This window comes from Alligator sinensis, unplaced genomic scaffold (assembly GCF_000455745.1).
Source record: "Alligator sinensis unplaced genomic scaffold, ASM45574v1 scaffold612_2, whole genome shotgun sequence".
Lineage (NCBI taxonomy): Eukaryota > Metazoa > Chordata > Crocodylia > Alligatoridae > Alligator > Alligator sinensis.
In genome coordinates this window covers 1076697-1103399 of record NW_005842085.1, presented here as the reverse complement: position 1 = coordinate 1103399, position 26703 = coordinate 1076697, and the positions used below count along the sequence as shown (strand labels likewise).

At 41.0% G+C, this 26703-nt stretch overlaps 1 protein-coding gene across 2 annotated transcripts in view; it reads left to right on the top strand.

Moving 5' to 3' along the window:
• OPRK1 (opioid receptor kappa 1) overlaps positions 1-18966 on the top strand; it is a 32480-nt gene extending 13514 nt beyond the window's left edge. For both annotated transcript variants that reach the window (XM_006023859.2, XM_025204503.1), the window contains exons 3-4: positions 13836-14188; positions 18256-18966. In XM_006023859.2, the coding sequence (XP_006023921.1) occupies positions 13836-14188; positions 18256-18788 (886 nt within the window). In that variant the 3' untranslated portion in view covers positions 18789-18966. The remainder of the gene's footprint in view (positions 1-13835; positions 14189-18255) is intronic.
• The last annotated feature ends 7737 nt before the right edge of the window (positions 18967-26703 follow it).

Sequence of the window (26703 nt, the reverse complement as noted above, 5' to 3'; positions counted from 1 at the left end):
TCCTGCAGGGGCCATTTGTATATGGCAGCAAAATATATATTAATGTATTCATGAATTCATGAAACCCGTGTTCAGAGTTCACTTTATTATTATAATAAGAGATATGCTTTAACACTGTCAATATATCAATAAAATATTGTCCAGTTGGTGTCTCTCTTTCTCTCTCGTGGTCTTTTGTTTTACTTGTGGCGAAACATGGATTTTGGGGTATTTTACAGAGTGGCTTTGGGATTTTTTTTTTTAACAGGGATTTTTCAGTTTTCCAATAGGGAACGCCAGAATTCCTGCTAGGGAGGCCAGTGGCAGGACCCTGCCTGCTCAGAGCTGGCACCTTGGACCCAGCTGGCTGTGGCTGACCTCCTGGCCAATTGGGGCCAGGAGGACATGCTTTGACAGTTCAAAGCAGGCCACTACACTTGGAACATCTTCTGGGCAGTAGCTGCCCAGATGGCTGGGCAGGGGGCACATGTGCTAGTAGTGCCACACAGAGGCCAGCCCTGCAACCACAGCCCATTGGCAGCTGGCCCAGAGGGGCTGATACCTCTACTGGCTGTGCAGACCCCATCTGGGTCTGCCAGGTTCACAGCAGGTTACAGTCAGGCAGTAGACCCCACCGCCAGACTCACTGGATTGGGTAGAGGGTGCAGGGAACTCTCTGGGCTGGGTCAGCCGTCCAGCTGGCACAAGGGGTAGTGTCCCCAGGTACCAATTGGCTGGGCCCCAGAAGCTCCTGACAGCTAGTAGGCCTGAGCTACTGGCCAGGGCAGATTTTTATACTGTTGGGGCCAGGACAGGGCAGCTTTTTATATTGCTGGGGACAGCACAGGTGCTGGCCCTGGGTTCTAGCTCCCCCTGGCTGCAGATCTGGGAGGAGCCAGGCAGGGTTATTTTGCCCCAAGTGTCACAATTTGCTCCAAAACAAAGTGCATGTCCAAGTACGTGCACTGAGGCAAAAAACCCTGGCTCAAATTTGCACTGCTTCTGTTTGAGCTGCTGCAAGTGCATGTGCTTGCATGTGTAGACGTGCCTCTTGACTCCAACCACTGGGGTGGTGGGAAGAGAAGGAAATTGAGAGGCAGAGAATTAGAGAACTCAATCTTGGTATTTCTCCTGGGGAGCAGATAGGGTGCCAATATTTCAATTTTCTCTATGGAAGATATCAGTTTTGCAAAAAAGGGGCATCTTCCACTGAGAAATCATTCCCAAAACAAATATTCAGCCAGCTCTAGGTGAAATGTAATGCCTTTAATGCACAGAAAATGAGGCTAAATTCTCTAGTAGTCCATTTGCTTAAACCAGATTTATAACTTTTTAAATAAATGAAATGCAATTAAAATGGATTGGTTTCTTCAGATAATTTTGATTTCAACTACATTTTCCTAAAGAAAAACATTCTGTCAGAAAATGTTTGACCAGCTGTACTCCTAGGAAAGATATTTCATCTCTATTTCCCTGTCTGTCATGGGGAATAGGGATTATTTTTAGTTAGTCACTTGATGGTTGTTCACCTCATGGCTTTACTGCTTAAAGCAAAGCAAATGCACTATTATAGACAGGCATGCCCAGATCACGGTAAGCATGTACATATAGTGATACTGCAGTGTTTGAGAGAGCTGCCAAGGAACATGTCCTGACCACCTGCTCCAGGCACTGAAGGCATCCCCTACCATAGAAACCCTGAGAATGAGGGCAGATGATGCCCACAGCGTAGCTTTGCTATCTCATTTCTCGGTTTGACATGTGATGGGAGTGGGTCGGTGGGGCATGCTTCTTGGTGGCACTCACAGAAGCACCATGGAAGTGATATAGACTTGCTCTGCAACTTATTGTGTCGGAGAAGTATGAAGGAAAAAGAAATGTACATGTGAGCATGTGGATCAATTGTCAGCTGACAGATAGGCGTGCACTAACTGAATTAGCTTGGAGAAGAAAGTCATGCAAAGAAAAAGAAAATCTTAGGGTGTGTCTATACAGTGAAGTGAGGATGGGAAGGGCTGTGTTTGACAAAAGCCTTTTCTGCACATGGATGTTGAAAAAGAAAAACATTGAATCTATACAATAGATTTTGGTGGCCCTGCTGGGAAGGTTTCTGTAATAGTTAACTCAAGCCTGAGATATTTACTCTCCTAAGAATCATTTGTCCTAGTCGCATTCAGCTTTTGTCTCCAGGAAGATAAAGTTATTTTCATGCAGTTTATTGTTTGTATTGTTGAGACATCATGTAAAAGCGAATGGCTGTCTTCTCTGCCTGGACGTTAGACCCTACAATGGAATTTTAAGAATACTCGTCTCCCAATTTGTTGTGCAGTCTGCTGTGTCCCAAACAGCTGGGCTAGGGACAGACATTCAAAAAGCCTGAGCCTGAGTCGATTCAATCTTTGCAGGTTAATTTAACCTGGCTAGGTTAAATCAGTTTGTAACTAGAAAGACATCCCAGAAATGCAGGCACATGCCTGCAGTAGCTCAGGCTAGAAGCCGGGGGGCACTAGAGCAGCCCTCCTTTCCCTTGTACAGAGCTGTGCTGAGTGGGGTGTGGCAGTTGCAGAGTGGGGAAGGGGTAACCCCCCTCTCCCCCAGCAGCCCAGCAGGAAATGTTTATCACCCCAACTCAGTGTTTATCAGCCCATTAAGAAAACAACAGAGGGATATCACCAGCTATCTTTTGATTCTGCCTTTGTCCCATCTGCCACAGCAAGGACTGTAGCCAGCATGTGGTTTGCTAGCTAGTGCTGAGAGCTGTCGGAGGGATGGGGGAATGCCTGCTTAGCAGAGAGTGGGGAGGGGATGGGGAGAGCAGGAGCCAGACATACACCTGCAGACACTGCTGAAGCTGCAGCCAGGGATCAGGGGGGAAAGCCAACCCTGCTGTGGAGCAGAAAGCCCTGCCCAGCCCAGAGAGCATGAGGGATGCTGGAGGAGTCCGATTTAATTGAAACCAGAAAGGGGTCTGGGACAGACATTGCATAAACCAGTTTCAGCCAAATCAGTTAAGTCTGATACTACATTCCACCAGGTTTATCTCAAACTGGTTTTTAGCCATTTTCAAACTAGTTTTTGTGCACTGAACATCTGTTCTGTTACAGGTTTAAACCAGTTTCTGATCACTTAAACTGCCTTATGTGTAATGTCTATCCCTAACCCTGCTGTCTTCTATCCCAGAGGCATGCAGAAGTTCAGCAGTGCTGTATGCATGGTCAGTTGATGGATTTCAGAATCTGGCCATTCAATATCTAAGTTAAAAATTCCTATAAGAAATGTCCTATATATATCTGCATACATTTTTTTTGTCAGGAGTTTTCAAAAGGCATGCTAAGTGCCTTTTTGTTCTGAAAATCTGATTTACATAATTAAGTGTGCAGACTGTAAAAGCTTTTGGTGGCCCTGCCTCTGAGAAATATGCCCCAGATATCTCATTTAATCACTCAAAAAAATGGATGCTGGAAACAGTCTCAGAAGTGTAGTCTAAGGTCATATCTATACTTGTGTCCTGCTGAGCCAAGGACTGTTACTGAAGGCCTACCCATTCTGTGGGGGGTGTGTGGAGTGTGAGCAAGTGGGTGGGAATAATTTTTTGGTTATATCCTGGGCTCAGCAGGGAAGCAATGCAGACATTACTTCAGTTGTCAATTATCTAGTTAAGTGCACAGATGTCCAGGTAGCTTAGTCTGAAGCTCAGCCAAGGGAATCTGACAAATTGATGTGGGGGTAATTTGGTGGCACGCTGAATTTTATATTCAAGTTTTTAGCAGCTAAGGATGGACCGAAGAATTAACTCTCTCTTCCTTTATTGGCATAGTATTTGTTGCAGGTATAGGATTGTGCCCACAATTTAACTTCCTTATTTAGTATAAACTTAATATGAAATGCTTGATGTCTTCTCTGAAGTATTTTCTTACAAATTGTTTGGAAGAACTACAGAAGAGACTCCAAACCTCTGCTCCAGAATCAAGCACTGTTGACAACTGGTGAGAGCTTTATCCATTTTATGTGCATGCCCTCTACTACATTATTTTATTGATAATGGCAGAATGGTGTCATTGGATGCTGTTTTCTAGGTCTCACACTGACAAACATTATGTTCTCCTGCAGGTTTGGAGCAATCAGAAACCAAAAGAAAACCCAACCCAAACCCTTAAAATAACCATTCCCACTGAAGCCATCGTTGCCTCCTCATCTTAATAAAGATGATTTTTAATAAGGCAAAGCTGAAGAATATCATAATTTTCACTGCAGTTCAAAAGAATATGTCCTGATGTAATAATGACTTGGAGAGGGAAAATGTTACAAGGTGGAAACATAAAATGTCAGCCAACTAGCAAGAAACGTGAGCAGCTCCTGGGAAGATTTGGTGATGACAGTGCTTGCAGCTTCTTTGGAAGCAGAAGTTTAGAAGGATCAATGAACTACCAGTCATTAGCTGATTTGCTTTCCTCATCCTGTTTCCTTCCTTCCTTTGCTCCAGCATCTTGTCTACTAATAGAAAAAACTAAGTTTCACTTAAACAACTGAATTTGACTGTTTGACATAGGATTTGCCTAAAGGCAAATACTTGTGAACAAAAAATGGTTGGACTTTATGAGGTGTTTGAAGGAGCTGTTCCTTGAGGGAATGCCCTATCAATGTGCACTGGAACAAAATGGGAATATTAGTAGGGGATGGTAGAGTCACAAGTTCTGCTGGAGAAATTTTTCCTACAAACACCACTGAATACTGGAGACATCCATCAAGTATGAACAGGATTGTGGATAGTTTCACAAACTAACAGCATGCTAGATAAAAAAGGTAAGGGCCAGATGTTTTCCCTTCGTATACTTAGACCTTTTGGCTCTAATCCTGTAAGATCTCCATCTTGCCTGTGTACTGTTATGTCTAGTTAGATAGACTTTCTGGCTGACAAACTCATTTCACCCAAAATCATGAGGCAGTGTGTGTGTAGCAGGGCTGGACAATGGGAGGGCAGCTATGAAAATGATTTATCGTGAAGTATCTTAGGGTATGCTGTTGAGGTAGTGGAGATGGAACAGGTTTGGGAATCTGTTTTAGTCCCAAACAGTAGAATGAGGCTAACGTGAGACCTGTAACAATCAGGGATTAGAGAGAGAAATGAACCATTGTACTCTGAAAACAAAGGTCAGATCCCAGCCCAGCACTTTGCCAGCTTGTGTTGCTCTGGCGTGAAAGAGTGATAGGGAGGAAAAGGGAGATAGCTAGAATATGAGCTCTAACAAATCTTGCCCATCTAATGGTTCCTAGCAACCAGTGCTGTTCTGTCTCAATGCACTGATTCTTCCCTAGTGTGTTGAGGTCAATTGGTCCCCAAAAGTGACTTTGAATGAAGTTGGCATAAGAATGTCCTCTTCATTCTTATGCAGAGTATCGTTTTGCTAGATGCTAGAGTCTTTCCCAGCCAATTTAAATATCCTTACCTAATCATGCCTTTCCAAACCCTGGTTGATTCCTTAGGCTGATTTAGTCATAATGGCTGGGTTGTTTGTTTTTTTTAAATCTTCGGTTGCTGCTCAGTGAATATGAATATTAGCTGCTCACTGAATGTGAATGTTAGCTTCTGGAGGTGATTCCGGGATGGCTGGTTTATCCAATGTTTGTCAGAATAGAGAGACCCAAGTGATCCAAGAGTGTTAGGCTTATCTTTTTACCACATGTAGCCCAACAAACCTCAAAAGGAATGATTGTTTTGGATCTGGTGAATAATACAGAGGCTTGCAAAGTCTGCAAGCTATAAGGAGGTGGTGGTATGGAACAGTGAGTCGAGGAGGACAGATAAACAACATATTGGGGCAGAGAGGCGGGCTCTCAAAAAGAGACACCAGGGGCCAGATTCTTTTCTTCCTATTAGATGTGTAAGTGAATGTAGGCACCTAAGTTTGTTTCTGTTCTACCTTGTTCAAGTTCTGAAAATCTATTATTATGTCTGCTTTTATAATATACTATCAATTTAACTTTGAGGTGCAAAAGAGCAGCAAGGAGGAAGAATAATCCATCTTTTGCACTGTTTTTGCAGGACTCAAGCAGGATGGAAAAGAAGCACACTTAGATGTCCACTCATACACCGAATAGATGGAGTGGAATCTAGTCCATCCTGAGCACTAGCAGTCTAGTGAGGGGGATCGGAAACCACCCTTATAAACCAGCTCCTTTATAGCATGGACATGCCTTATAGTGCAATTGTAGTGCTCATTAACTATGTAATATGTAGTACGTTCCCCCTGCTACTGCTAGCGTATTCCAGTAAGCACAAGTAGAGTTCCTCTTTGAAATGCAACTACTATTTTGCCCAGAGTTTAAATTACAAAGTTATGAGAGATAATGTTCCCTGAATTGGCTGCTAATATTTTCTGTCTGTACTTGTAAGGCAGAGAACAAATATTTTGCTTTGAGAACAGGTAGAAGATTATTCCTTATGAGAGGAATCCAGATAATGGGCCCTCTGTGTGTATATATTTTTTTCCTCTATTTCTCTCACAGAAATATCTAGATAGGAACAGTCATCAGATCATAATTTGACTGCAGGCAAGAGGACAGTTGGAGGTAATCACCATTTTGCCCTGTAAGAGTGACAGTTCTTGCAAAGCAAAACAAGAGAAATGACATCCTGAAATTTTTTTTACTGGACCTGCTATTTCTGTTCCCTGAGGGCAGTGAGACCTCTTCCCTTCACCAGATGACAACACAGGATCCACCAACACAGATGCCTCCATCAAAGTGAAGAACAGTCACTCCTGCTTGAGAAAGACTTGAGGCTTGAGAAACAACTTGTTCTGCTGAAATAGCAATGCAGGAGTGAATATTTTCTCTCCCAGAACTGCTCTTATCATTATTGCTGCATATGGCATATAATAAAGGGCAGTGACAGTATGCTGCAGTCAAATCACCCTGCTGAAACAGGAACTGCGACAGGAGAACGCTTCATGGGATGAGGAGCAGCACACAGTAGAGAAATGGTGAACAGGATCAATCTATGTCCGCTGGATCTGAATGAGATAGCTAGTTACCCAAGGGCTCTTATATGAACGGCTGATTTCAAGATGGAGTCTACAAGTTCCTCAAAATAATTGGTCTCCTGCTCACTAACCTTTTAGTTGTGGTTGCTTTACCTAATTCCTACTTTTATGAGGCTATTTTTGCTTTTGTGAAGCTAAAGCTCTCCAGTTGTCTGTCCCATTGGAGAACAACCTTTTCCCCTGTCAGCTTTGTAAAATACAGCCCACTATCCTCAGAAGCAGATCCATGAGTCACCTGTGTATTTTACATTACAAGGTCTGTTTCTGTCTTAGGTTAGCACTCTCTGAAGACTGGAGAACTAGGTGTCATCACAAGATTTGAAAAATCAAAAAATAGAGCTGTTGCCGGGGGGGACTTTCAGTTGGACTGTTTAAAAACTTGTGTTTTTGTCTGTTTCATTAAATCACTTAAATGACTTTTTGGGTAGATTAAGTATTAAAAATGGACATTCTTGTCCCCTCAAATTACTATATGGGAAGTCACAATATGCTTGGGTTTTTTCTGGGTTCTTTCAGCGGCTCCATAATCGTTGCTACTACATACAAGACAAAATACAAGCTTTATGTTTAATAGAAAAAAAATCCCCAAATCAAAATGAAGAACAAAAAAATAAAAATAAAACCCTCAAAATAAAAGCGCTTTCACAAAGGTTGAACTAGTAGAATTTGTAACTTGGCAGCAGACTCAGACTGGAGGATTTGCACACTGGGGCACTGGAATGGAGACCGTGGAGCTCTAGGCTTTAGCCATGCACAGCAGGGTGGGTACAGGACACTGCTGCCAGCAGCCATTCTCCCCTGGGCCCACGAGTGCTGCAATTTTATATAGTGAGTGACTGTGCAAAGCTTCCCAATTTGGCGATACTCGTTGTCGCAGGGCATCTCGGTGCTCTGCTCCTAGAGAGGAGAAACTGCCAGGGAGAGAGCCCTGGCAGGACATTAATGAGCACAGCTGCGGGTTGCCGGGGCAACTAATGTGAGTCAGCTGGCCTGTAGGAGGCAGGGCCTGGCCCTTATAAAGCCCAGGGCTGAGGCCAGGCTGGCAGTTCCCTGCTAGCAGCCAGAGGGGCAGGAGCTCCAGCAGTTAGGATGTGAGGTGAAGCCTAACAGCAAGTATAGCTCGCGAGAGCTCCAGAGGCTGGAGCGGTGATATTGAATTGTAGCCAGGAGGCTTATGTTGTTATGGCCCAGTGCCTTAGGTTTGAGGTATAGCCAGGAGGCTCGAGTTTATGTTTGGCTTTGATATTACACTGGTGGCTAGGGTGAGGCTATAAGGGGTTGGAGGAGGCCTCATAGGGACCCCCAGAGGGGTGGGGGCCCCAGTGCCTGAGAAGGGCGCAACTTGCAGGGTGCGTAGACCCCAGCCCCAGAGTGGGGCATTTTGGAGAAGCCCCAGCGCGGGCACGACGAGCCCCAGAAGGGGGCACTGCTAGGAAGCACTAGCGTGGGCGTGGCGAGCCCCAGAAAGGGGGAGCGCACTTTAGAGGAGCCCAGCGTGGGCCCAACGAGTCCCAGAGAAAGGGGGGGACTATTGAGAAGCCCAAGGTGGGCATGGTGAACCCCAAAGAGGGGGAGCACCTTATTGAGAAGCCCGGGACGGGCGTAGCGAGCCCGGTCATAGGTTAGTACGGCAGTAGACCTCAGACGGGGGTAGGGTGCTGCGGTGGACCCCGACGGAAGGGGTTAGTGGTACAATGCCCCAGGAGAAAGGCAAGGTGCTGCGGTTGTCCCTGAGGAGAGGGGATAGCAGTGCGGTGAGCCTGGGTCAGAGAGGGTAGCCGTGCGGTGGGCCTAAGGGACCAGAAGCTCTCCTGGAAGTCCCGTTGCGGGCCAGGTTGTTTTAGAGAAGGCCCAGGGAATTTAGACCCTGGGAGAGAGTGACGAGGGCGTGGTGCTGCGGTTGTCCCTGAGGAGAGGGGATAGCAATGCGGTGAGCCTGAGGAGAGAGCCCGGAGGGGGCTAGATCATAGAGGAGGCCCGGGAGAGCGGGCATGTATTCTGACGGACCAACGTCCGGTACATCTGCGAGGCTTGGGGCGTGGTATTAGGGGTTGGTAGGAGCCACACGTAGCCCATAAGGCTAGGGTGCCTGGGGAGCACCCATCATACCGGGAGACCCCCAGGGGGTCCGGGAACACACGGGGACAGAGGTCCCAGCTAACCGTGCCCAGGGAGTCGTAAGGCAGCCTCCCAACTTTATCTAACCATCAAAGACGTGGCAGGAGAGAATTTGAGGGTGCCCTTGGACCGACTTGGCACGGTGAGGGGGCCGTAAGGAGATCACGGCCCTCCTATAGGACTCCACCGTGACACTCGTATATCCACACTTCTCCTTGCAGCAACAGTATCTTCCACAGGGAGGGAAGGTGAGGCTCAAGAGGGGAGACCTGACCCCACTCCATTCTGTTCTGTGTTGCTAGTGGCTTAGGCTCCTCTGTCTCCCCTCCGGTGCCCTGCCTTACGAACACTGTGGGACTCATGCCCCTGTCACCCTGTCCTCTTCCATCCTGTACCCCTCAGTTATACTAATGATTTTTCAAAGCTTTATTAAAAAAAGGAGAAAAACAGTGTATTTATGCTAACCATTGTTATCTTCTAATGGTGAGACCTTATGAAGAAGTTTATAGGTCTAAACTTGCCCCCAAACTTATTCAAGCTGTAGAGGGTTATATCTGGAAATCCCGTGTTTAGTCCCTGCAGATGACTTATTTAGTGCAGTTATAAGCAGTGGCCTGAAAGGAGACTTAAATTATATCTTGGGTTGGGATAAATTTATCCAGCCAAGGAACAGTATCCCTCTTGATCATCCTCTAATGGTAAAACTATATACAAGCTTAAGTTTCTTGTTGCATTTGAGCTAAGGGAGCTTGCCCTTAAGGAGAAACAGTAGAGAGTCATGCTTTTTGATCCAAGGGGCCTGGGTTCACTCCAAGGGAACTGTTCCATTTTTAAACAAAAATAGATTCCTTGCAGTTCACAAGTAACTTTATAATAACTTTTTATGTATGAATTTTAACTCGATACAATAATAAAGAAATGAGTTCCTTGGTACCTTCAAGGGCAAACTACCATGAGGTAAGGTTGAAATATACATTACTCTGAGGTGATTACCCATGTATGGATTTCTACCTAAGGTAGATGTGAGATGACTTACTTCACTGAGCTTTGGACAGCTGCACTGAGGGGGGAAGCTATGTAACATATACTGTGAGCTAAGAGCATGCATGTAGACAGCAAGTTCATCCCTTTGCTTACCGCATGGCAACTTTTTGTGTACCCACCCACTGGCTTTTGCTCTTAAGTCTGTCCTTTTATGCATTTTTTTTTTTTTTTTTTAGGAAGTCTGTGCACATAGCAACCTCCATTCATTTTAGTAGGAGCTTCTGGGAGCTACCCACTTAGGAACATTTAGGTGCCAGAAGATACCTTGGACATCTAGGAATCTAAAGATGACTTTAGACTCTAGCTTTAGGCTTCCACTGAAAATCTTGGCCTACAATAACATTTTTATATTTATTGTTATTAACATGGAAATGTGCCCTTGCTTCTATAAAAGCTAGACTGTCATTCAGAAAGTGATGATGAGGTCTAACACAGTGATTTTTTTTTTTTTCAACCAGGTACCCTTGGGTGCCAAGAAATCCTTTTAAGGATCTGGCAATTACTAGCATTGTGAAGCATGCAAACACCTATGCACAGTTCACAGGATAGGCCCAGAAATTTCAAATTGGAATTCAGAGTGTCAAAAACATTCTGGTCCATTGTGGTCTTTCTGGGATCTTTGCAACAGAATAATTGCTCTACTATTTTTCTAAAGTCAAAACAGGAGTGAAAGCCGAGCACCAGCATTTTCCAAAGGGTGCCTTGGGTCTAACAAGGGCTGCCATGAGTCTAAAAAGGTTGAGAACCACTTGCCTAACATTATATGAACAAGACAATTGCAGGATATTGACTTATGCTAGCTGTGTGTTAGTTCCATATTAACAAACTTTATTATTGATGTTTAAGACCTCAAAGACAGCAGATCCATCACATTGGACTGATATCTAGTTACCCTATATCCTCAGCCTGTTACTATGTTCTGATTTATTTTCATGTTGAATTTGATCTGCATATAAGCTTGAGGTATAGAGTTTTTATCTTCTAAGCCCCTGATCTTTACTGCTTGATATTCATGCAAAAAATCACACATGGAAGCAGAGCAGAATCAGGTACATATAATTGATAGGCGCTTTTGACATTTGTTTTTATATATGATTTGGTTTCACTGAGTCAGGTCCCTCCTATAACATTGTTTTGCTATTCATATTTCGTTTAATTCATTCCTACTCTTATTTCATTCCATTTGCAGTTTAGATATATTACCACTATTGTGGAACTCTATCATACTATGTTTGTCAAACTTGTTAAAACACTGATTTCATATTGCAGGGAACATTTCAGCCTGAAAGTACTATTGTTGTTAAAGTCATATTTCAATGAAAAAAATGATTTGAAAAGAACTACCTGACTTTAGCATCATTAATGCCATGCTGTAACTTATTGTCTACCCTCGTCTTTTCTGGTTGAAATTAGTATTTTGAAAAAAAACAGGTAATAATTTAGTAATATGTTCTGATAATTTTCTGGACTGTGTACTGACTTGTTAATAACACTAGCTAGAAACAGACATCGCTTAATGAAGTGGTTTAGCTGTGATGTGTCACAACTGAGAGCATCCGTAAGCTCGTTCTGGACGGATGAATGAAAATGAATATATTAACAATATTTCCTTACAATATACATGCAGAGTTTACAATGTTTCTTCCTTATCATATATGAAGAATTTTTAAAGTCAGCTTCTGCTTAACCATTAGATATGATTTGATTGATTTCATTGGTATCTAAGGAAAAAATGTACAATTTCTTTTTCTCACAGGCCTTGTGTGTATTTTGAGCAAGTAATTGGTTTCATTTTCTCAACATATTTTGTTATGAATAATTCAAAAGAACTGTTTCAGCCCTTAAGTTGTCTATTAATCAGAAATTAGTGTTTTGTATATATTTTTAATTACATAAAACTATTCTTATTCTGCATGTGCATGCAGTTGGCATCACAAAACTGCTCATTATTAGACCGCACAGTTATTTTTCATCTTACAAATTAAGTTTAGTGAGCAGCCACTTTCACATATTGTGCATCAGCTGTGCTCACAGATTCTATATTTCTATCTACAAATCAGTTAATGATATGCCCAAACAAGCAATTAGGCACATCACTGTCAGGTTTGCACATGAAAATGACTGTACACATGTTTGAAATGTATGGGTACATGCAGACATTATACTTAGATTGACTTAGATAAATCTAAGTGTAGATCTGTACAGATGTGTGGGGAGGTTAGATGGAGCAAAAATGGTGGGCCTGATCTAATTTAGTTAACCTGAGGAGGTGAACAAAGTTAGATTGGGAACAGGTTAGCCCGATCTAATGAACATCTGTACATGTTCAGAGTGAAGCCCCAGGGCTAAGACAGCCCAAATACTCATCCTGGTTCTGGGGCTGTGCTCTTCCTACCCGACCACCTTGATCAGGCTATTTTTAGCCCCCTGCCCAACACTCCTCTCAGACCTTCCATCTCCCTGCCAACCCTCTCCCACCCTGTCTTACTTAGATCAGGTCCCCAGCATGGCTTCTGGCACAGGCAAATGTTGCATAAGCAAGACCCGATCTACTATCACATGGTTTAAAGTAAGCCGCATGACTATAGCTGAGGTCCTATGAAGGTGTGCATGTACCCTAGGAGTACAAGAGATCTGAGCAGAAGAAAGTGAGTGAATCTTAAAGTATTTCAAGATTTATACATGAACTGCTTCCTAGAAGAAAGGTGCTTTACAAGAGTCAGTATATTATTAATAAGGAAACAGATATAGAAAGGTGATAAGGATGGTTGAAAGTGAGCCAATAATAGAGTCAAAAGCAGTCTTAGATATCCTGACTCTCAGTTCCCCTCTACTATCAACATGAACATTATTGCTGTGTAATAATTTAATCAATGTATTTACACTGAGCATGATGAGAAATGTTTAAAATGCTGCTATGTCACACCTCTGAACCTTAAAAATTACTTTTCCTTGTGTGAACCTATCGTGTTGCTGCTCTTGTAGGCTACAATTCTTAAAAGGTATAACAGAAAGCAAATAAAGGTATCAATTTTGCTTTAAAGTATATTAAAAGTGCATTAAAGTGTGTATGTGTATACACGTTATGCTGCAGGTAATTGTGATGGATTGCAGAAGTTTATTTTTATTAAGTATCTATAGGCTATGGGTCAGATCATTAGCTGGTACAAATCAGTAGAGAGAGAATAATTTATACAAGTAGAGAGTTTGGCCCAGGAAGAATGATGATTAACATTGGTTCATGAAAGTGCAAGGTGAGATAAGGATGTCAACTACATCCCACCAACGACAAACAACAATCTGGCTATAAGGAAAGGCCACACTAGACTTTTCTGTCCTTGCAAATGAAATAAATAGTTTTAATTTATTTGTAGCCAGATTTTAGATGACAAAATTAAAACTGACATTTAAACTGACATCCGATTAAAATTAGTTGTGTCCAGTTCTGCCAATAATCCCAATAGTCATTGGCAATGCATCAGCAATACAATTGAGGTGCTATATTTAATATAATCCTTGAGTCTTGGCCATTCTTGCACTTTTGTCTGTGAACTAGAGACTGTCAAAATGTGTTTACATAAAAATTCTCTTAAAACTCTGACCATATTTGTGAACTCATTGATATAATAAACCTTTTTTTTTGTGCTTTAGGTATACAAAGATGAAGACAGCAACAAACATCTATATTTTCAATCTGGCTCTCGCAGATGCTTTAGTTACCACTACTATGCCTTTTCAAAGTACAGAGTACTTGATGAACTCATGGCCTTTTGGGGATGTGCTGTGTAAAATTGTTATTTCAATTGACTATTACAACATGTTTACCAGCATATTCACATTGACCATGATGAGTGTTGATCGATACATTGCTGTGTGTCACCCTGTGAAGGCTCTGGATTTTCGTACTCCTCTCAAAGCAAAGATAATCAATATATGTATCTGGCTGTTGTCCTCATCAGTGGGTATATCTGCAATAGTTCTTGGAGGAACCAAAGTCAGGGAAGGTGAGTATGATCCTGATCACTTAAACTTAAATTCTTTTGTTTCTAACATAATATAAAAATGTGGCTTGGACCATTGAGAACAGTGGAACCTCCTTAACTCTCACTTCTCTAATTTGTGTATCCTATAATTCTGGGTATAAAAATATTGGTTACATTTTTCAGCAAGTATTTAATAATGAATGCTCTTATATCTCATATTTCTAGGACTTCAGTGCTTACAATATTTTCCATGTATTATTAAACACTTTAGAAAGAAATATAAATAATGAAAAGTAAGATGTCTTTGTCAATTAAATGACTGAAACATACACTGAGTCATTATCTCTGCTAGGAAAAGGCCACCAAAATCTATGAGTAGACAGTAGTAATTAACAATTCTGAAGATACTACAGAAGATGGCCTAAAACCTCACAGTCTTTCCTGACCCCAAATGTGGCAATTGGTCTGATCTTGAGCAGAGAGGCAAGACCCTGTAGCTAGGAATCTCTGGATTTGCTCCCAGCAGGACAGCACACCCTAACTGAAGTCCCACATCTTAGCTGTAGCCAACACCTGAGCCAGGTTTAAAAACATCCTGACATATGTAGCAGAAGCAAGGGTGGGGGGAGCAATCGGGGCAACTAGCAAAGCCCAGAAACATGGGAAATACCCATAGTAAAACACAGACATAGCTGTGCCTAGATCATCCCCAACCAGTGGCTGTCCAACCTCTTCTTGAACACTTCTAGTGATGGAGAGTCCACAACTTCCCTATATAGTCTATTCCACTGCCTCACTATTCTAATGGTAAAGAAGTTTTTCTGGTTATCCAATCTAAATTGACTTTGCTGCAACTTCAGGTCATTGGATTTTGCCCTCCTCTCTGCAGCAAGAGAGAAAAAGGTGTTTTCTCTCTTCTTTATGGCAACCCTTCTAGTATTTGAAGACTGCTATCATGTCCCTCTTAAGTGCCTTTCCCACAAGCTGAACGTGCCTAGCTACTTCAGCCTTTGCTAGTATGACTTGCTTTCCAAGCCTCTTATTATCTTTGTTGTCCACCTCTGGACCCTCTCTAATTTTCCATGTCCTTTTTAAAATGTGGAGCCCAGAAATACACAGATGAGGCCTAACTAGTGCCAAGTAGAGAGGCATTATCACCTCCTATGTCTTGCACCTAATGCTTCTATTCATGCAGTCCAAAACTGTATTTGCCTTTTGTGTGGCTACATCACACATACTGAGTCTGTGATCTATCAAGACTCCCAAATCCTTTTCCATGGTGCTGCCATCCAGCCAGGTGTCCCCCATTTATATTTATGTTTTGGATTATTCTTCCTGAGCACTTTGCATTTGTCTGCACTGAACTTCATCCTGTTAGCTTTAACTCAGCTTTCCAATCTGTTGAGACCCTTCTGAATTGTGCTCGCATCCTCCAATATGTTCACAATCCTTCCCAGTTTTGTATCATCTGCAAACTTGCTCAAGAAGCTTTCGCTGCCAGCATCCAAATAACTAATAAACATGTTGAACAGCACTGGGTCTAAGACAGACCCTTGTGGGTCTCCACTCAAAACCTCCTGTTATTCTGACACAGACATTAATAATTACCCTTTGCTTACAGTTATTGAGCTAGTTATCTATCCACCTTGGAATAGTTTTATCCAGCCCACATTTCTCTAATTTGTTTATAAGAAAGTCCTGTGGGACCTTGTCAAAAGCCTTGTTGAAGTCCAGATTCACTATATCTATACATTCAGTTCATCCACGCAAGTAGTTACTTTGTCAAAGAAGATCAAGTTTGTTTGACATGATTTGTTTTTCATAAGTTTGTGCTTGGTGCTTGTGATCAACCTTTCTTCTTTCAGATGCTTGCTAATGACCTTATTTAGGATATGCTCCAGTAACTTCCCAGGTATTGAGGCGAGGCTAACAGGTCTGTAATTCTCCCAGTCCTCCTTTTTGCCTTTTTTTAAAGAGGGGCACTACATTGGCTCTTTTCCAGTCTTCTGCTACCTGGCTCACCTCCCATGATTTCATAAAGACCATTGAAAAGGGCTCGAAGATCTTTTCCAGTTCTTTCAGTACCCTGAGATGAAGGTCATCCAGCCCTGCTGACTTGAATTTATTCACACCCACAAAAAACTCTCTGTCCATCTCTTGTTATCTCATCCCTCATCTTTCCCCATTCCTTATCCAGATAATCCTTATTAGGTGTCTATGTGCAGCTAAATTTTTTGTTCAGGCTGAAGTAAAGTAGCTCTGCCTTCTTTATATCTTCTTTTAGGAGGCCCCCCCCCCCGCTTGTTACTAGAGGACCCACAGCTTCCTTGGTCCTTCTTTTCTGGCCAACATATTCATAGAATCTCTTCTTGTTGTCCTTAACTTCCTTTGCCGGGTACAGTTTGTTCTCTATCTTTGCATTCCTGAATTTTTTTCCTGCAGGTTCTTGCTATTTCCTGGTGTGCTTCCTTGGTGACCTCCCCATCCTTCCAGTGCCTTTATGCTTTCCTTTTGCATTTGAGGCATTTTAGAAACTGCTTGTTCAGCCACATGTAAGCCAAGGGTCAGTGTTTTGAAAATGGAGATACCGCAGCACTTCGGCCTTCCTTATTTCATCCTTGGATGCCTGAGCAATACTTTTATATTCCCTAGTTGTTTGACCAAGTTGCTACTTCTTGTAAGCTTTCTTTTTGTGTTTTAGCTCCCTGAAGAGTTCCCTGCTATGCCAGACTGGTCTTCTGTCAACTTGCTAGTCTTTCTGCACATTGGGATGGTTTGCTCTGTGCCCTCCGTAAGGTTTCTTTAAAATACAAACAGCTCTCCTGAGCTCCTTTCCCCCTCAGAGTGGCCTCCCAGGGGAGATCCTGCCTACCAGTTTCCTGAGTGAGTCAAAGTCTGTTTTTCTGATGTCCAGGGTCCTTTCTTCATAAGGTTCTATATTAGGAAGTAACTTGATTTAAGGGGAAGTCATAAAGCTTCAGGAAGTACTTGCACAGACCTAAAGAAGGATACATTGCATTCAAAAGCTTGTCTAGGTCTATCCCAGCCATGCAGTTGGTTCAATAAAAGATACCACCCACAAAATCTTTGCATCCTACAGTAAAGCTAGGATTCTGACAGAACACTTTGCAGTCAATCAGTTGAACAGCAGTAGCAAAAACGCTGTCTACTCAAGGCAAAACAAGTTTCAACAGCAATTTCCTTAACCAGCACCACCTGCCCATCAAATCTACCCCAGGAATTCTATAAAAAATACTGCTTGCGCCACTTCATTGCAGGACCTGTAATGAAATCTTGAATTCAAATCCAGTTGAATTAGCTAAGGCCACAAACATTCATTTTTGCTTGACAATATATTACTAGAACATAAAATGATGATATGCAACTTCCAGTCATGATGTTACAGGAAGAACAGAAGCAAAGTGATGTCTGTGGCTCAAACCTGGCAGTTGCTATGCAATGAAGTGATCCACTAAAAAAAAAAGAGCAGTTCAATTAGACACTGTGTATATCTGTTTGTTTTACTTACTCTTTACTAAATAGGAATCTATTACTAAAAAAACATTTTTTTTCTCAGTGCTGTGCCCGAACTATTTGCACTTAAGAAACTTTATAGGAAAACATGCCCCCACAGTGTTTCACTTCAAGACTGTCTCATGATGATATGTACATGATCAGACCAAGCAACCTCATTGGATTTCCATCCTTTAGGATGGCAGAAATCTATACTTTTGTATAACATAATTACAGCTACAAGAGTTCAGCTCTATTGAACATGAAACCTGATCTGGTCTTAAATACCTTAAATCCAAATCCAAAAAACCTGTTCAATCTCTATAGGTTTTATTTTTGTGTGTCTCTGCTTTTTCTACATATATATGAAAGACTGACTAATTTCATAAGTTGATGACATTAAACCAGTTGCAATAGTAAATGGAAATAGTTACTGAAATGATTTGGTGAAACACCATTTATTAGGATTGTTACATGGTAATCACTTTTCCTAGCTTCTTTTGTGATAGAGGCATGGCTTAGAATATGTAATAATAAAACAAATTTCTTTCTCTTTTTGCCTATTTTACTTTTAGATACGGGTAGTACTGAATGTTCTTTGCAGTTTCCAGACACGGATTATGTGTGGTGGGACATCTTCATGAAAATATGCGTCTTCGTCTTTGCATTTGTTATTCCAGTTCTTATTATAATTGTTTGCTATACCCTGATGATCCTGCGCTTGAAAAGTGTCCGACTCCTCTCAGGGTCTCGAGAAAAAGACCGAAACCTACGTCGTATTACCAGATTGGTTCTTGTGGTTGTGGCAGTTTTCATTATCTGTTGGACTCCCATTCACATTTTTGTGCTGGTTGAGGCACTAGGGGATGTATCCCATAGCACTGCAGCAATTTCCAGCTATTATTTCTGTATTGCCTTGGGTTACACCAATAGCAGCCTAAATCCAATCCTGTATGCTTTTTTGGATGAAAATTTCAAGCGATGTTTCAAGGACTTCTGCTTTCCTTTTAAGATGAGGATGGACAGGCAGAGCACCAGCAGAGTCAGAAACACAATCCAAGACCCTGCTTATACAAGGGATGCAGATGGGACAAACAAACCGGTATGACTAGTCGTGGAGATGTCATCTTATTGTCCTCAAGGAAGAGAAGAATCAAATGATTTAGGACTAACTCAGATAACGACTGCCGTTTGAGTGCAGTTTGCCACACAGAGACATTTTTGATAATATTTAAGAGCTCTCATAATTTGAAGTAAAATAAATGAGATCCAGGTGATACTTATGAATGAGGTACTCCCAAAAAATAAGCTCAGTGGAAAAAAAGATCGGCTCTGCAGTTTGGGGATCATGCTTTCCATATTGCTGAGCAGGTAGTAAGACACTCGCTTCTTGCAAGACAGGAAAAGCTTAATACCATAATAAGCTCAAAAAATGGCTCAAAATGAAAATGTTCCTTATTACAGCTTTCTTCTTATGGTGTGTATCTGTCATTACCATATATTAAACATTTGGTCATAACATTAATTTGAATGATTGCAAAAACTCCAGTTTTTCCTTTAAATTGTCAGAAATGAGAAGTAGTCATCCTAATTTATTTTGCTTTTTAACAAAGAACACTCTCAGTTCTGAACCTGCAGAGCATAACAGAATCAAAACCTTTATCAGCTACTTTGTGTGAACTAATGTATGTTTGTCTGTGCTGTAGAAATCCAATTTAAGCATGATCTGTCTTCAAACCAAAGTGATTTTATCGTGTCTATATTGTGAAGACTTTTCAGTGTTAAAAAAAACAAACAGATTTAAGGACAAAGTATTAATATATTTTTGCATATATTGTCTCAGATGATGCTTAATGTATTTGTGTGATTCTCCAGAATGTTGTATATCTATTGAATGTGGATATTATATTATTCCTTTCAACTTGTTTTACAGAAAATACTAGAAAATGCAAATTCTTGCATTAAATTACTAAAAACTAGTATAACATTTATAATACAACCAAATAATTGGATTCAGGTTTAAATGTTTATGTGCAGTGAATCAGAAAATGGGCATATGTAATATATTAGCTCTTTTTAATATTTAAACTATTAACTATTTAAACACATTAAAATAAGCATATGTTTGGGGACTCTTTATCATACAATGTAGTAAATTCCCACCCACATCTACTTGGCTTGTGTACCACTCAAAATCTCGAGAATGGGAGTTATTCTTTTTGATGCACTGTCCTACATTGTGCTCATGAAAGCGCTCCTTCTATCTTTATTTACAGAAACAGTTTTAGCCCCCAGACACTCCTGAATTGATTAAATATTATCTATTTTTTTTCTAGAAAGATAGGGAAGCCAATGGAGAGAGAACTTAACTGACTTGTCTAAGGTAAACTTACCACACAAAATGAAACTAAACTATAGATACCCAGTCTCTATGCCAGTGATATACAACCAGGGTGCCATGACATCCTTTGAAGGGTGCTGGAGGGTACTACACAATGTTATCACTGTTATGTGCACAAACATTATTCACAACATAAACCTAGAAATTTGTCATAGGAATCTATAGTGTTATAAATATTCTGACCTGTTGTGGTCTTTCTGAGTTCTTTGCAACAAAAGAATTGCTCTTTGTCTGTAGTTTAAAAAAAATGGAGTAAAAAGTACAAGTTGACATTTTCTGAGTAGTGACTTGAGTCTGCCAAAAGGTGCTTTGAGTCTAACAAAGTGAGAACCATTGCTTTATGCTGCCATCTATTGGATCAACACATTGTTCCTAATTTTGCTCCCACTGAAATTAATGGGAACTCTTTTGTTGGTCTATAACGTGCAACTCTACTTGACTTCAGGCTGACAGGGCTAACCATTGGAAGCTAGGCCAGCCACCAGGTGAACTGCAACTTTACAGAGATTTCATCACTCACAGGCAAGTCAAGAGTAGAACTGGGCAAATCATTTTTCAGAAAATAGTATGTCTACAGAAAAATGTAGGTGGGGAGAAGACTGAAATCATTTGTGACTTTTATTTGGATTTGGAGAATCCTTCAACTGAAAAAATACACATTGAAATTGTGAGAGGGGCTGCTTTTTTAAATATATTTTCAATGACATTTCCTAATTTAATTGAAAACTGATTTTGCATAATGTTAATTCTTTAGAAAAGGATTTGAGAAGGATGAAATAACTTGAAAACAAAATTAAACTTTTTGTTCTATGTTGATCTGAAATTGCACTTCAGCGAAAATATGTAATGTTTCCATTTTGTGTAAATTTAGGCACGCATATTTGTAGTTAGGTACTGAAGTCAGTGACCACACACAGACTTCAGTGAGTGTAGCTGGGTAGCCACTATTTTCGCCACTTCATAGTTAAGGAGCCTAACGTTTAGTTATCCAATACTGACAAAGTATCTTGTTAAATTTTCTATTCCCTGATTTTGTTCCAGTGAGGAACCTAACATGAAATATTGGTGTGAGCACATCAATGATTTCCAGAAATGAGATATATACAACTATTGTACATTCCTACTTTTGAAAACGTGGTTCTCAATTCTTCTTTAGAAAATCCTTGCCTAAGCTTGTATCCTCCTTTCTAAATAATGTTATAATGTACAAATAATACAGAAAGAGATCATTTCAGGTAAAATTCACAATAAAATATTTCAAATATACGAGTGGCAAAAATCTCTTCTTTCAACCAGTGTGTCAATCTGTGTTCTACTACCCATTCTGAACTTCTCCCCTATGAAGAATTTTAAAATTAATGCTATGTATGATGTGCTAATAAAGAATATTCAATTCATTTTAACCTTGTGTTTAAGAGAATTATAGTGTAAGTCTTAAAACAGGTTTTGCTCTTAAGGCATGAATAGTCATTATTAATTGCTTGACTATATTTATTAAAATTTCAATAATATAGCATGACAAGGGAAACAAATAGAATACAGTGAAAATATTTGGAAAGTAATCTGGATGCCCCCTCTGAAAGAAGAAATAACAAATGGGTGTTAAGGTAATGCCTTTATTTTTAATTTACTGATCCTCACACACAAACTTCTTAATATAATCATGTAAGGAAATATTCTAAAAGGGGAATGAAAAAACTTGGCCTTAATGATATATTCTATTTTTTTTTTAAAAAGGTGTATTCTTGTTCTTGTTGCATATATGTATTTGTATTTAAATACAGGTGTAGTTCTCTGCACTATGTACTACATTGCCCTGCCGTGTTAAGAAAAGTCTATGTAGTTCTTCAGTTGTTAAAAAACGGATAACTGATCATCAAAATTTTGTGATAACTTGGTTATTTAATTAAATCACCTTACCTGTTGGATTTGAGGAAACATATCAGCACCTGGCAATTTTTGTATGATTTTACTGCCTTACTGAAGGCACTTGTTTCTGTGCTTATCTATCTCCCATTGAAAGATCTTGGTCTTATGTACTCTGCCTTCTTTGAACATGGTTACTTCTCTGTAATATGGGGATTCTGTTTCTTCCCTTTTTCACAGGGACATTTTAAGGGATGCTATTGAGATGGGCTATGACTCAAACATTCCTCATGTGATAGCAGAAATCTAGAACCAAGGGATAGTAGATAGTAATCTACTTTCAACAGATACAAAGTTGAATTCTATTAAGATAGGTTTCAGAAGAAATATACTATAGGTATTGGGTCAGATCCTGCAGGGGCTTAGAAAGTGCTGCAGGGGTGGGGTAGGTGCCTGCCCCCTGCCCTGATCTGCTGGTGGGGTAGTTAGCACTGTGCTAGCTACTGGCTACCCCACTAGCAGATGGGCAGGGATCTGGGATCTGCCCTTCCTCTGCATCTCTTTCCAAGTCCCCTGTCCCTGACTTAGGAGCTGGGGCCAGGAGCTCCCTACTGCCCGGACATTATCCCTGCCCCAGAAGCAGGCAGACCCCACGTTGGCAGGATTCAGTATTTCAGCCCCATCCAGAAGAAAACTGTCTCTTGGCCTGCTGCTCCCTACCAGCCCCTGGGCTAGCACCCATGAGGAGCCTAGAGCTCCCCTTGGTGGCAGCAGGTTGGAAGCAGGGGCCCACTGCAGGGCCCCAGTAAGTGGGAGCAGTTTGGTGCCATTAGCAACAAATCTGCTTCCACAGATACCTGGTCAGAGGTTTTACTTGCAAATTGTTTACTTACAAATCAACTGATCCCAGATCAAATGCACATGTAGACATGTCCACTCATGGAATAGGCAAAGAATGGTGACAGATTTTGAAGGGCATCTATACTTCAGAAGGAATCTCCGCAGCACTTCTTGGTTGACAGAGTCAAAGGTTTTTGTGAGGTCAGAAAAGGCCATGTAGAGAGGTTTATGATGTTCCCAGCATTTTTCCTGCAGCTGGCAACCAGTGAAGATAATGTCATCTGGAATTTCCTCATCTCAAATCCTTAAAATAAGGGCATGGAGCTGTGATATGAGCTCCTTTCTTCCCCCCTGCTTGCAGATATCGGCTAGGATTCCATCAGCTCCAGATGCATTGTCATTCTTCATCTGCTTGATGACTTACCTCACTGTGTCAAGGGTTGGAGGAATTCAGAGATCATCTCTGACTGGATATTGCATGATGGAATTGAGAACACTCTCATCAACAAAAGAGTCTCAATTGAGAAGTCTTCACAATTCTCTTTCCAATGTGTGTTGATGGCTCCCCTTTCCTTGAACAGGTGTCCTTCATCCTTAGGTCTCAAGAGGGTTAGTCCCTGAGTGCTCATACTGTAGATGGCTTTGGCACTGAAAAAAACATGTAGATTGTGAATGTCAGTGAGATGTTAAACCACCTTGTCTTCTAACCATCTGTTCTTCATATCTCAGGTCTTCCTTTGGACTTCTGCCTTGGCTTGTTAGCAATTCAATTTCTTTTCCTTGGAGTTTGTCTCATTAATCTTAGCTGACTTTGGGTCAAAACTAAGAGCACCCTGACCTCAATCCTGGAGATCAAATATGCTGATGATGCTGTAGTGTGTGCTCACTCAAAAGCAGACCTTCAGGCAATTGTCAATGTCTTTACCGAGGCAAACAAGAAAATGGGACTGACAATATTCAAAAGACTAAGGTCTTCCATTATTAAGCTCTTAATGAGCAGTTCTGGTAATTCAGATTTATGGTGAGACTCTGGGGAACTCTTTTCTCACAGAAGGCTGACATTGATGAAGAAATCCAACATCACTTTAAAGTGCAAGTGCAACCTTTGGGAGCATGAGAAAATTGATGTTCAAAGATCGCAACATTAGATGCAAAATCAAGCTCATGGTTTATCAAGCAGTTGTGATCCCCACCTTATTGTGCAGATCTGAGACGTGGGCAATGTACAGAAGACACCTGAACATACTGGAGAAGTACCATCAGTGCTGCTGCAGAAGAATCCTTCAAATCCAGTGGGTAGACAAACATACCAACATTAGCATGTTCTCACAAGCAGACAACATGAGCACTGAAGCGATGATCATCTGACATCAACTTTGCTGGGCTGGCCATGTCATCCAGCTCCAATTCCTGAAGCAAATTTTGTTTTCCCAGCTCAGCCAAGGTGTAAGCTCAAATGCAGGACAGAGAAAGTGCTTCAAGTATGTCCTCAAGGCCCAACTTAAAAAAAAAAATGCAACATTGACATCAACTCATGGAAGGCTATCGTCCAAGACCACCCCAAGTGGAGGAAGTGTTTGCTGCCAGGATCACTGTACACTGAAACCTTACAATGACAATGACAACGACAGGAGATGGAAAACCAGGAGCACCAGAAACAGCATGTTGTGGACCAAATCAGGAATCCAGAGCCATCCACCTTGCACAGATCCCATTGGTCAGCCTTGTCTGCCATCTTTGTCCCTGCAGATAAAGCAATCATGGAAGACAATCATGCTTGACTGCAAGGGATTGCTGATGATGATAGTATGTGAGACTGTTATGGGACTGTGGGTGAGAAGGTGTTAAGGTGAGGCTAATCCACAATGATACTGTAGTATGTACTTCACACTGTTTGCAAGGCCAAAACATTTTAGAAGAAACTTAGAAAAAAGTCTGCTAGGCATAAAATCATATCGCATATTGAAAAAGATTTGGCAATACTGCCAGGAAAAAGTTACCAAAAGTTATTACCGAGTAGTTATTACTGAGTTTCTTAAACTCATTATGTTATTTATTTTTAGTTCCATATCCTCTATGATATAATGGCTAGCTATTCACCTCTCCGCCCCCCCCTGCCACAATTCTAACCAAATCATTTCTTTAAGTAACTAGCAGTAGTTGGAACAGTTAAACTTAGAGCATTTCTGACCATTTGAACAGACTAATAATGGTACAGAGTTTTCACAGTTTTTGTACAAAATATAATGGACAGAGATGACAGAAGAAATATTTAGAGACTGCTCATGCTTGTCTTGATTCCACACACTTATTTGATTGCCTTTTTTATGATAAAACCCAGTTCTTCTTGGAATGTTCTGAATGTCATAATAACTAAATTTAATTATATGGGAACAACAGTCTTAGAGTGATGTTGTAGCCATGATGATCCAGGGATTATGGGAAAGGCAAGGATTTCTTGGGGTGAAATCTTTTATTGGACCAACTGCATACCTGGGATAGAGTTAAACAAGCTTTTGAATGCAAAACATTCTTCATCAGGTCTCAGCAGCACTGTTTTTTACTGCTCAGACCTGATGAAGAAAGGTCTTACATTTGAAAGCTTCTCTAAAGCTATCCCAGCTATGCAGTTAGTTCAGTAAAAGCTATCACCCTAAGAAATCCTTATGTCTTATATAGTATTTAACAGTCATTAATATGTTCCTTCACTTCCTGTCATATATTTAACACAAATTGTATGTGGTACTCATAAGCACCTACATTTTATGTTGCTTTAACTTTTCTTCACTAGAAACAAGGGGGCTGTCATTGGTTCAATAACTGTCAGTTGCAACTAGTAAATGAGTCCAAATTTAATATCTGTGATTAAATTATTCTAGAAGCCTTGTTTTAAGTCACAGTTGTGTCTTCTTATTTGCCAAAAGAAGGCAAGTAGAACTGAAACAGGCAAATGATATGCTGATTTTCCAGTCACTCTTAACTTAAGAGATGAAATATAAACAGAGAGGAATATAAACAGGATTTGATTATTAAAGTCACATAGGTTGTGGGTGTGCATTTGTGAGTAATGCATTTCCACCTCCTTCCTTCCCCCCCACCAAAAAAAAAAAATTACATCACTTCTGACACACTCACCATCCATACATATTAAAAGGAAACCAGTTTTAGGTGCTGTTTGTCTGTCCAATCACATTAAAAAAGTGTTGAAGATTATATATTATTCCTAACAAAACTCTAACATATTAGTTAGCTATGAAGAACTACACCTATGTTTCTCAGGTAGTGATTGCTTTAGAACTTAGACTCATAGAAAATTAGGGTTGGAAGGGACCTCAAGAGATCACCTAGTCCAATCCCCTGCTTAAAGCAGGACCAGGCCCAACTGTATCATCCCAGCCAACACTTTGTCTATCTGGCTCTTAAAAACCTCTAAGGATGGAGATTCCACAATCTCTCTCAGTAACCTGTGGCAGAAGACCATCTCTGTCTGTCCCCAGACTCTGCTATCTGACAATTTGGTTACCATGGCCACTGCAGAGAGCAGACTCCTCTGGTCCCATCTGCTTCAGGTAACCCTGCATTGTAACGTGAGCTGATACATTCCTGAGGGGCGGAGGAAACCTGCTCCCTCTGCCTACGTGACTGGCATCACATACCTGGGTAAGGGCTTATGCTCCCTATTGTTCTAAGCAATGCCAACATGACTGGGAGGGGGGCTAAAGACTCTGCCAGTCTACCCAGCAACCAGTGATGCATTTCAAATTGGTTGGTTGGCAGTCAACAGTTGCTGGCCTTCATTGGATAAGGTAAATGAGGTCATAAGGGCTATATAAGTGAAGGACTGCCCAGGAGGAGGGGCATTAGCCATGATGAAAACTCTCAGAGAAGCTGGACCATCTGAAACTTCTTCTCTCTC